General features: G+C 33.5%; 1 protein-coding gene across 1 annotated transcript in view; it reads right to left on the bottom strand.

Annotated features, from left to right (window-relative positions):
* The window catches only part of DENND1B (DENN/MADD domain containing 1B), a 273857-nt gene that overhangs the window by 18488 nt on the left and 242372 nt on the right, over positions 1 to 12997 (bottom strand). Inside the window, exons 17-18 of the mRNA XM_011931685.1 lie at positions 9458 to 9514; positions 8467 to 8574 (exon numbers count right to left, since the gene is read on the bottom strand). Of these exons, the coding sequence (XP_011787075.1) occupies positions 8467 to 8574; positions 9458 to 9514 (165 nt within the window). The remainder of the gene's footprint in view (positions 1 to 8466; positions 8575 to 9457; positions 9515 to 12997) is intronic.

The raw sequence follows: 12997 nt of genomic DNA on the forward strand, positions 1-12997 counted from the left end.
AACATATTGAGATTTCTCTTAAGTCCCTATTCAGTCAAAATATGACTTTGAAATGCTTTACTTGTAAGTCTCTGCATGCATAAAAGTATATATGACTTCTGAGCATATTTTAAAATATAAAAGTATGTTACTCATCAACTATAAAATGAACTCATAGCTATTGTGCTATGTTCCACAAATCCATTAGAATGTTTTATAAACCATTAAATACATAAAGATTCAAAAAGACAAAAAGTTTCATTTTTAAGTGTGATATTACCTTGCATAATGGATAAAAATATAAAATCACAAGATTATATTTTATGGTTAAAGCATTCTTATTTGTGCATTCAAAAGATAACTATTTATATCTCAAACTATTAGTCTGTATGTGACTATATTAAAAAGTAAAATAAATGTCCACCAGTTTAATAGTGCTTCGTCTAACAGTAGAAATTATGACTATTAAACATATTTCTATTTGTAAACACTGTATTTGGGTAAACATCCCAAGTGAGAGTATTTATCAACAAGCATACTGCTTTGTATCACACTGCAAATGAAAAATAACTTTCCACTCATATTTTCTCATGCTGTTTTTACATAATTAACTGGAGAGGTTGAAAATCTAAAAAGATTGCTATTTGTCCCAGACATGAAATAGTTAAAAGTGGTGTGTGTGTGTGTGTGTGTGTGTGTGTGTGTGTGCGCGCGTGCGCGCGCGCACATGATCGTGTGCCAGGGTTTTAATAGGGCTTAACAACAAAAAGCTTCAGTCCCCCACTTTCCCTAGGTTTTGTTGTGGTGATTTTGCCTTGCTTAGGGCCATCCATCTGTTAATGTTGACTTGTAATACAGCTAAGCTCTCATGCTTGTTCAGTAGCATAGCTGAGGTGTCTGTGAGTCTCATGAAGACACACAGAAACATACACATTATAACTGCTAGACTAAGCCACGCATGGCTAATATGGAGCAATATCTCAGATATATATAAATTTTACATATTATTTAAAGAAATTTCTTATTCTTAGAAAAGAAAATGTTAATAAATGTTTACAAGTAAATATTTTAAAACATAGTTTCAGATTATAGACTTATGTTATCTTATATTTTTTCACTAAGTCTCCAGTATTCTATTCTAAAATAAAACTGATGAAAGAAGGTAAGTACATAGGATTAAGACTGTTCTGCACCATGACCAGTGGTCGTATTCTCAATGGACTCACTGGCCCTGTTTTCAATAAAACCAGAGAAGGATCCTTTCCCTGGAGTCCTGTTAGGCTGGGGCTGCTGTTGGAACTGTCATCTTTACACAGAAGAGAAAAGGGTTGGGTTTTACAAATGTGGAGCCTAATTGGGAGATCTTCATGGCTGTACCCTTGACATTTATTTAAGCCTCATCAACAAAACGGGAAATAGCCGTACTAATTAGCACACCAGCACACAAATTACTATTTGCTGGAGGTGGACTACAGATTCACAATCTATTCCAAAGATAAGCTAAATACTGGAAAACACGTTTAAAACACAATCTTAGAACTTTGTTCTTTTTCTTTTCTACAGCACACAGATTATAAAACTTCACAATGTTTTACTTTAAAATACATTCTTGGAATTCAAATGATCATAATCTCATTTTCATCTTTTGAAAAACAGATGAAAATAAAGTCTCTCACTGACAAGTCTAGCTGGAAACTGGAAATGTAAAGTTCTTTAGACAACTGAGATCCACTTCTGAAATGAATAATCAAATGGACTAGGAATGGGATGAGTGAAGACTATACTCAATTTTACTCACAATAAAATGACATACTTAAGGTCTTATAAACTTATAAATAAGATATTTCTTGGTACAATAAGTTTCCTATTTCTATTCAAGTCACATACTGGAATCTATGGTCATCCCTACTTAGAATGAAGATGGATAATTTTAGGAGTCCTAACTACTTTAGTGATTAGAGATTATTAGTGATCCTGGACTGTAACTACCAAGAGAGAAGTCAGATGGTGCCATTGCTACAAAGACCTGGAGCTCAAGATATATGATACAGTAACCATAAACAAATAGCTACCGATTATCAAGTACCAAGTATGTGGCAGATATTTTATATATATTATCTATAATGCCTACAGCATCCTAGGAAAATAATTTTTATTATTATTTTACAAATGTAAAAATTAAGGCTTAGGAATATTTTGTTTTGCTCAATGTTAAATCCTAGTACCTTTTTCAAAGTTAAGCTCTGTCTGGCTCTAAACTCCATATCCTTATTTCTAACTATCCCTCTTCCACAATCACTCCATCCAACACAAAGGCATAATGGTAGTGGTTAGATACCTAAGTTCTAGAATCAGTCTGCCTGCTTTTGAATTCCTATTCTGCTATTTATTACTTGTAGAACTTTGGGCACATTTATTAATCTCCATTTGTTTCTAAATCTGTAAAATGGGGATAATAATTCTTGCTCTGACTGGATTGTTGGAAGTTTTAAATGAATCACGTAAATACAAACATACACAGACAGCCTCACTTTTATTACAAAACTGTCCATCTTCCCTATGTCCTCTGAGGCTGCTCTAGTGCCTTTCTCTATTATTTCAACTCTACAAAAATTTAAGTTTGAAAAATAGTAATAAGAACAAGAAAATTGTCTAGATTACAAAATCACAAATGTCTCTGCAGAAATTTGTCTTTAGGCAATTAAATTCACCACATAACAAATCTTTTAAGAGAATTTGGATACTTGAGCCAGTTCTAACAAGTGATGCTACTTGTCAGTAGCCTTACAGTAGGAAGAAAAGAGTGTATTTCATTTCCACTTGTACCTGTTTTCACCTTTTTTAATGAGGTTCAACAGCTAGTAAACTAAGCTGTCTTTGAGAGAGGTATTAATGAGACTGAGCATTTCAAATAATAAACAGCACAGAAGAGACTAAATGAAGAAAATCAAATTTCTGTCTTCCAGAACAAAAATCTTTGCCTCTGCTAGGTACTTCCACCAGAATGTGAGCTCTTGTGATGCTGAAAAGATTTGTGGATCCAAAATATCTACCCTGTTTCTTTGGAATGATTGGGTAATTCATAAGCAACTTTTTAAAAACCAAAACTTTGTGGATTATGAATCATGTAGCTGTGCTTTTCTCTTCATTTTGGCTGTGCAGGAAATAGGCCTTAACAGCTTCTTACTACATTTAACATTTTCCCTGCCTTAAAACTTACCTAATTTTAATGCAGTTTAATCTTTCTATGGTTCTTTGTAAGACATGAAAGTATTTTTGGAAATAGGTAGAATATAAATGAATAGACATTAGTTTCTCTGGTATACATATTGATAACTAGACTTTGCCTTTAACCACATCCAAATATTTCTAGAAATATTACATATTTAGTTGAAAAGCTTAATATGCACAGATCCCAATATTATTATACTTGGAGAGTTAGGGTACAAGAATTTCTGGATTTGGTAATCATCATAAGACAGTATGACCATGGCTCTAGCATCAGCTTTCTGCCTCTTCCATAACATACTGTATTATATTTCAATTAAATCAATGGGGCTGGATTATATCCAGAAAAGCAAACCAAAGAAGCTTCTGCAATATCAGACTGCAAAGAAAAGGCAGCAGACTATGGCTGATGACTTTTGATTTCCTTGCCCAATGTGCAAATATAGTACCCTAAATTCATTTCCACTTGTAGCCTTTTTTGTTAGTGTAAGTGGCTCAATTCTCAGGAGAGAATTAAGGCAACATCAATCCATTAGGGTAGGCTGACCTTAAATTTATCAAACCCCAGATTTGTGGTACAAATTTCCAGCCTCTAGGCATTTAAAAACGCCGACTTGTTTTTGTTATTTCGCAAATATGACTTTTTGGCAAATAGCATTACAACAGTTCCCCCTTACCCATGGTGGATATGTTCCAAGACCCCCACAGGTGCCTGAAAGTGCAGTTAGTACCAAACCCTATACAAACTATGTTTTTTCCCATACATACATACCTATGATAAAGTTTCATTTATAAATGAGGCACAGTAAGAGATTAACAACAATAACTGATAATGAAAAAGAATACTTATAATAATACTCAGAACAGCATGTAATTTAAACTTTATGAATTGTTTATTTCTGGGATTTTTTCATTTAATATGTTTTGACCACATTGACTGCAGGTAAATGAAACCTTGAAAAGCAAAATAGTGTAACGCCATTAGAAACAGTAGACATCTTGTGAGATATTGTCACAGTCCTTAAAACCACTTCTCTGACAACTGCTTCCACTGTTCAACCCACTCACCCCTACTGCCCTTCCTGTGTCCTTGGTAACATGGTACTCTCCTTGCCTCTCTGGCTGGAGTTTATTGAACCAAAGATTAATGCCTGGTCCAAGCGAGCTAATTACATTCTTCCTTAAGAAATTGGAATCTAGAATTATCCATTTCTAGTGGCTGCTTCAACTGAGGGCCTTTAAGATCTGTGTCAAGGACACAGAGAAGCTGAGAAAGCCAGAATACAGAATGCACAATGAACAAATAAGCAGAAAGAACAGGCCAAGTATTAAAGAGGGAATGGGAGGGGAGGAGAGAAATGAAGGAACAGGGGAGGGGAAAGGGAGGAAGATGGAGAAAAGAAGAGGAAGAAGAAAAGGGACAGAGAGGGAGAGAGGGAGAGAGGGAGGGAGAGAGGGACGGAGGGAGGGAGGGAGACAGAGAGAGATGAGATGAGATAAGTAGCATAGGGAGAGAAGCTGATATTCTTCCCTGATTACTTTTTCCATTTCCTAGTTCTAATCCTACCAGAAGCCTAGATATATTCCTGCAATTAGATGTCCTAAAGAATGCCTTTATCCTTATAATAAATGGCTTGATATTATTTTATCTAATTTGTGAGTTTGCTAACACTATTAAAACTAAATAATTAAAATCAAGGATTTGACGATAATTTCAATGTAAATGTACCCTGTTCTTTTATAAATAAACTGTTGGCCACCAATTGGCTATCATTTCAAAGCAGTAACAACTCAATATCAATTCAAAGAAGTAACATTAGTAATGCAAGATAGCATGGACTCTGGAAGCCTTGGGAAAAAAATGTTAAGGGTGAAATGTAGCAGAAAAAAATTGCCAGAAGGCCCAAAATTTAGCTCTTTGTTAAACACATATGTGAATCTAAAACTAAAAAATCAAATTTCAGTTATAGAAAAAAATGCAAGCAAAATACTAAATTGTAATAGATATTAGTAGGCGAAAAATGATTGGGCATATGAACTCTTAAAAATTTTGCTATTAAGATATATACAACATAGGCTGGGCTCAGTGGTTCATGCCTGTAATCCCAGCACTTTAGAAGGCTGAAGAGGGTGGATCATGACATCAGGAGATGGAGACCATCCTGGCTAACATGGTGAAACCCCATCTCTACTAAAAATACAAAAACAAAATTAGCCAGGCTTACTGGTGGGTGCCTGTGGTCCCAGCTACTTGGGAGGCTGAGGCAGGAGAATGGCATGAACCCGGGAGGCTGAGCTTTCGGTGAGCCCAGATCGTGCTACTGAACTCCAGCCTGGGGGACAGAGCAAGACTCTGTCTCAGAGGAAAAAAAAAAAAAAGGTATATACAACACACAGATATATTTACCTATTTATATAATGGGACACATAAAGAATAAAAAGAAACATATATACTGGGTATACACACTTCCTGAAACTCAGATATTTATCATTTGAAAACAAAAGATTGTTATTCAGATATTATCAACACTTGCATCACAATTCTAAACACGTAGGTTTAACAAATTCCTATACAGCAAGTAGGAAAATCATGCTAGAATTCTTAAAGAATAAGCCCTACTCCTCTCAATTCCTGTTATAGTTATTGCTGTCATGTCTACTGTAAACCACAAAATGCTAATGAATGCAGATAAATGAATTAATGATAATACATAGTAGCCCTGAAGACTTAGTATAAGTATACACTGAATGGAACCCATTATTCTATAAGGTTTTCCGTAACCTAATACAATTTTCTCTATCAGAATGTACAGTGTGAGGACTATAGTTAATACTGTATTATATACTAGAAAATTACTAAGAGAATAGATTTTAGGTGTTCTTACTTTGCAAAAAAACAGGTAACTTTGAGATAAGAGAGGTGTTAATTTGCTTGAGTGTAGTAATCATTTCGTTACGTATATGTATATCAAAACATCATGTTATACAAATTAAATATATATAATAAAAAAAGAAATTGTCTCTAGAACTTAACAGAAAACAAAAACAGAAATCAGTAATGTATTTTGTAATTACATTATCATAAAAATGCTATGCCATGTTAAAGGAAAGACTTTACAATTTTTTTTAGATCTACTTTACAGCATGGTGAATATAATTAACAATAGAGTACTGTACATTTCAAAATTGCTAAGAGAGCAAATTTCAAATGTTCTTACCACAAAAAATGTGAAGTATTTGAGGTGATGGAAATGTTAACTAGCTTTATTTAATTATTCCACATTATATTAATGAATCATAACACTACTTTAGACCCTATAAATTTATATAATTATAAACAGTCAACTTGTAATGAAAAATAAATTAATTAAAATATGAGGAGCTAATAATTGTCATAACATGAAACTGATATTTAGGAAATGTGTTTCTCCAATATAAATCTTTTTTTTTTTTTATATATCTTAAAAGTATCCTATAGGTAACAAAGATGTCATATTCTTTTTCACAGAAAATCTACTTGCCATGGTAAAGATAACCTAAATGCTCCAACATTAAGCCAGTAAACATTTTACAACAGTATTTGAGATGTTAAAGCTTGAAAACAGACAAGGATTGTGCATATTAGTGGTGGGGAAAAAAACAACAGAAAAATCAATAGCAAATCCATCATTAGTTCATGCATTAATAAATGTTCTCCAGTTAACAGCAGTAACAAGAAAATGTTTCTGACTTCTGGAATAATTATTTTACTGAAGGGCTTATTCTAGAACAGACAATCACTATTGACTATCAGTATGCTACAATTATGGAATTCTAATGTGAAAATATCAGCTTAAAAAATAAATAAGTCAGAAGGAAATACTCAGTATGTTACAAAAATAGTCCCATGAAGTCAGAGAATTTTTGTGTTTTACTTTTATATATACCTGGTATCTAGAAAAGTGTCTGGCATATAGTGTTGATGAATGACTGAATTAATGGGATTTTTTTTTTCCTACAAAGGCCTGGAGTTTCAGTACAGCTTCACTATCCTTTCCCATTCTTAAAGACTGTTAAGGTTTGAATTTTGTCCTCTCAAAATCATGTTGAAATTTCATTGCCATTGTAATGGTATTAAGAAGTGGGACTTTTAAGAGGTGATTAGGCCATGAGGGTTCCGCCCTCTTGGGTGGGATTAGTGCTGTTATAAAAGGGTGAGTTTGGCCCCTCATCTCTCTTGCCTTTCTGCCTTCCACCGTGGGATGACACAGCAAGAAGGGCCTCATAAGGTGCCAGTGCCTTGATCTTGGACTTTTCAGCCTCCAGAACTGTGAGAAATAAACTTCTGTTCTTTACAAATTCCCCAGTCTCAGGTGTTCTGGTACAGCAGCACAAAATGAGCTCCAAGACAAAGACCCATGGAAGCACTTTATGGCCATGTATACTTCTGTGGCACCTGGCTAACCAGGAAAGCTAACTGAGCGTCAGAGATGGGGTTTCACCTCCTTCTGCCACTGATCAGTTATGAGACTTATGGCAAGTCTTGTGACCATTCTAGCTATCAACTTTCTCATCTGCAAACCTTGGCAACTGTAATAAATGAAGCTTTGCAGCCATTTCCAGTTCTGTAATTTTGTAGCTAGAGTCCACTCAAGAATTCTTTTTCGAAGCTAGTTTTCTAAGGCCATTTAGGATACGATTTGGTATATACCAATTTTGTTTAGTTAGAGCCTTCATAAATGCACTTCTGAAAAAAAAAACCAGAAACACTTATAGCTATGATTCTGAACACTCTGTCACTTGAGACAATATTTTAAGTAGCATATAAAAAGAAGCTTTAAATATTTATAGCAGATAAAGTAATCCAACTTTAGAAAAGAATAGACTTATAGTACAGTAGTTCAGATTTTAATTTCTATAGACTATTTTAATGGCCAAATACCCATGTACAAGATTGATTTTATTTTTGTAGTAAAGGAACCCTCTGATTTCCAGTTTATCATCAAGATATCCACATTCTATAAGAATCACACATTCAATTGTCTTTTCCCTCACTGGACTATGAGATCTATGACGGCATGGGCTAACAAAGCATGTGGAGACTGATATCTGAAACATCTGACTCTCAATCTCCTGTAGCCTTCCCAGATTCCACCTACTCCTCCCCTTGACCAATACTGCAGGTTTTCTTATAAATGGATCCAAATTGTACCTAAATAATATATTGGAATTATATAATTTGAGAATGTGGAGGAATGAAGGGTAAATAACCTTACTTACCTGAGCAAGCTTATGCTTTTCTGAGTTTCCTCCCTTTTCATTGTGTAATTTGTAAACTGGTGTATATTGTACAGAACTAGAACAGGTCCCATAATCTTCATCATTTTCCTACACATAAAAAAATATACCGGCAATAATTGTAAAGCACTCCTTTTATTAATAACGTCTTAGATTAATAAACAAAGTATCTGATACACATACAAGTAGAAAAATAACACTTCAGTTTTAAGTGTAAAGAATCTAAGAAGAAAGTGCATTTTTCTATAATCAAAATTAATAAATTTAATTTAATAAGGTTAATGATCAATGATCTTAATTATATTAAAATTTTAATTTAATAAAAATAATTTAAAATCTTAGATTACTTTGAATAATCTGAATAAAATTTATATAAAGATAATTTTCTATCACTACACTGGAAGTTTTAAGTAGTATGTTTTCTCCAAAGGTAAAAATTCAAAACATAACAACTGATAATAAATCTGCAAAGATATAAATTAAAATCAACACACATATACACATATTTACTATCTGCAATATTCATAGCTTAAATACATACATAATCTTTTGTAAATTAAGAACATTCTTCATTTTAAAGTAATACTATTAGAATGAGACCATCAAAACAAATGATGGCATTCCTGGATTACTTCTACACAAAAGATATCTTTAAAAAAAATCTTAGCATAAAGCAAGAACTTCAATTGTGATATCAAGGCAATTAACTTTATGAAAACATACATCCTGTTAGAGCATCTTTGAAGATTTCCATAGTTCTGTGATAAAATATGCAAACAGTGAAGAGATTATTCAGTGAATGCATACAGAATAGCAGATAGTTGCCAGAGGGCTTGTTACAAAAAAAAATTCTTGAACAAAGGGCTAGGCATATTTCAAAAATCATTAAAAACATAAATTTCTAATTGGTAAAGTATAAACTTCAAATTAATGCAAGAATCAAGGTAAAAAGAAAAAAATGAATATGACATACCTTGTGTTTTAGTTTACTCTTCACTTCCTTTAGTCCCAGTTTTGCATGATTTTTTGCCTAGAAAATGATAATAAATGTGCCTGGCTCAGGGTGGTTCTATTACCATTTAAAGAATAAGTATACAAGACCACATCTAATGACAATTACTAACTATTCATATGATTTAGAAAAAGAATAGATTATAATCTAACACTCTTTTCAGGGATACACATTATCACTTACTATTTTATTACACCTAAATCAGTTGGTAAAACCATTAGTCTCTTCTTTGTATACAAGTATCATATGAAGGCTAACATTTAGCCTATGTTGTTTCCTAAACTATTAAGAATACGAAAGGAATAAACCAGATTACTAATGTTAAAACTGTAACAAACTGGAGGAACAGAGAAAGTACATCCCAGCAGCAAGTTATTTGGGCAGATGTTTAACTTGAAGAAACTTTGGCAATTTTACAAAGCTTTATTAAGGGCTTTTACAGACAGACACAGAATTTTATTAGCAGAGCCATCTTAATGGAATGGTATTTCATATATAGTTTTTCTGGTAGAAATTAAAAGTCATTTAACAATTTAAAGCTATCCTCATGTTTCACAGGGAATCTGGCCACAGCATTTGAGTTTCTCACATCCTGCTATGATTCCTGTGGGGTATAACTTAACTAAAGGCAACTGGGGGCTTTCATGAAAGCCCTAGCCTTTGTTCCACTAGAAATTCCTACTCACAGCGGCCAAAGTGAAAAAGAAGAGAAAAGGAATTCATATTTATTTTGTTTCCTAAATATATGACTGTGTGCTGGGTGCTTAGCATGCATTATGTTAGGTAGTTATCACAACAATTCTGTAAGATTAGTACTACTATAATCACATTTTAAAACAAGGAGAGTGACTCAGGGAGACTGTAATCTAGCTAACTATCCTTTAATCCACTTGATCACACTAATCTTTTCAGATGCTCTTTAGTATACAGAGTTGAAGCTACTAGTGTCAGTCTTTTCCATGGTTCTATAATTCCACAGTGCACTGATTCATTTAAATAATTGTTGTCCTATGTCCTTCTCTGACTTCCTTCAGATTACCTGATGGGATATAGGTTCTCTCTATCCTTTTCAACTTACCAGTTTGAAGCTTAACAAAATGCATGTATTCTCCAGAGAAATGCTCCAAGCAAATGGCTTTGGTAATAATTTAAAATTGAGACCTAACAAGAAAGATGACTTTGAAAACTGCTTAGCCAAATAAAATATGAATTCCACTTTGCTGTTATTCTTAAATTTATACAAGTGTGTATGATAACTCTAGTTTTCTTTATGACCCCTATCAGCATAGAAAAACATACACATGAAAAGCATAGGAAAAAATTGTAACCATAAAAATAAGTATAAAAATGTTATAAGAACAGGACAGAATATTATTTGCTTTGACAAACACATATTCAGTATTTCTGTAGTATGTTCAAAGTGCAGAGCAAAGTGATAGGAAAACAAATACAAAAGTAGGGACAGTATCTCTTACTGTACCTTCATGCTCTGCTATAACTCCAATGATGAGCATAAGGCTTAGTTCATGATAGGCGCTCAAATAATTTGTGAATAAATGAGATAGAGGTAAAAACATGATTCCTACTTTTGAAAAATTTATTACCTATAGAAAACCAGGGTAAGTAAATTTCGTTTTACCACACAACAGAAATTGGGAGTTTATTCATAGCAATTTGTGGTAAAAGAAGGAATTTCAGAGTACCGATATCAGAAAATAAGCAGTCTGGAAAGATCAGTTTTAGATACAGCTACAAAGGTCACAAAACGACTGACTTACCTGCCCCAAACTTCTTGATTCAGGGATGATATGATCACAAGATAAATGATAAAAGTGATTAGGTATATTCTAAAGACCTTAATTCACCTGAAATTAATTAATTTAGGGAATAATTCTCCAGAGTAGAATTTTTTTTTTTTTTTTTTTTAGAATTTTTTTTTTTTTTTTCCTGAGACAGAGTCTCACTTTGTGGCCCAGGCTGGAGTACAGTGGTGCAATCCTGGCTCACTGCAACCTCCACCTCCCAGGCTCCAACAACTGTCCTGCCTCAGCATCTCAAGTAGCTGGGACCACAAGCACATGCCACCACACCTGGATAATTTTTGTATTTTCAACAGATAGGCGGTTTCATCATGTTGGCCAGGCTGGTCTCAAACACCTGACCTCAAGCGATCCACCGGCCTTGGCCTCCCAGTGCTGGGATTACAGGCGTGAGTCACAGCACCCAACCCAAATAACAGAATTTTTAATTTGAAAAGATTTTACTTCCTTGCAGAGAAGGGTTCAAAATAAAATACTCCACTGATTAGAAGGATAAATTTTAAAATAATGAATAGGGTTTTGAATGTTTGCTTCATTGCTGTGCTTTTGTGAAAAATATGAGGGAAATTAAGGCAAGACACATATTTGGCAAAACAATACAACTTCTCTAAGACTAAAAAAAAACCCTCAAATGCCTGCTCCAGAAGAAAATGAAGGGCTATTGACTGTGAAACTATTTTTAGAATGTTAAATGAATATGAGAAACAAGGATCAACATTACTTTGCTTTTTCACATGGTAGTTGTGTGCTATTTCAGTGTGACAAAAATCTCTTCAAAAACTGCACTTAAACCACCAGAGAAGTTTCCTAGGAAAGCCATAGAACAATGAAACAAAATGCAGAGGCTGAAGTTTCTAAGGCAAAATGATAACTTTGTCTTGCTGTGGCTTTATGGTTAGGGTTCAAATAACTATAATTTTGGGACTATATTTTTTAATCAATTCTATAGATTAGCTTCCCTACTATAAAATTTAGTATTTGAATGGAATTTTTAAACAGAAAGGGTGGCCACATTCATATCACAATTTTCAGTCAAGGAATAACAGAAATTCCAAATTTTTATTAAAATATACTATTTTATTATTAATTCAACCACATCAATTCATTTACTGAGAAAAGCTTTTGAAGACAAATTCTTACAAAATCAAAACTATTGCCTTAAATATTTTTAGAAATATAAAATATATGACCTTTTGAATTTTTAAAAATTTATGGAACACAACCCACTAGCTTCCCTCCTGAGAAGTTACTAGACTAGTACTAAGACAGAAATGTACATAGACAAAACAAGTGTTGAAACAGAAGGTCCCACAGATACAAAAATACGTATATAAACATTTTTGTGTAGGGTTGAGAAGACAAAAAAAATGTATATAAACTATTTTTGTGTAGGGTTCAGAAAAATTTTTTCAGGGGGAATAATGTCTGAACTAAGTCCTATAAAATGAACTGGCGTTTTCTAGGTGGATAAAGGCCAAGAAACTGACATTCCAATTAATAGGAATGGCTTGAGCAAGAATCAAAGGGCAGAGGAGAATATCTTATATTTACGAAACGAGGAGTAGCTAAGTATCTTCAGAGATATGGAAGGTTCTGAGGAGTAGGGGGAAAAGGAACTAGACATGAAGGGTTGGGTTTTGAAGGTTCTTAATTGTCATATTAAAGAGTTTTTTTACTTATC

This window comes from Colobus angolensis, unplaced genomic scaffold, assembly GCF_000951035.1.
Source record: "Colobus angolensis palliatus isolate OR3802 unplaced genomic scaffold, Cang.pa_1.0 Scaffold91, whole genome shotgun sequence".
Taxonomy (NCBI): Eukaryota; Metazoa; Chordata; class Mammalia; order Primates; family Cercopithecidae; genus Colobus; species Colobus angolensis.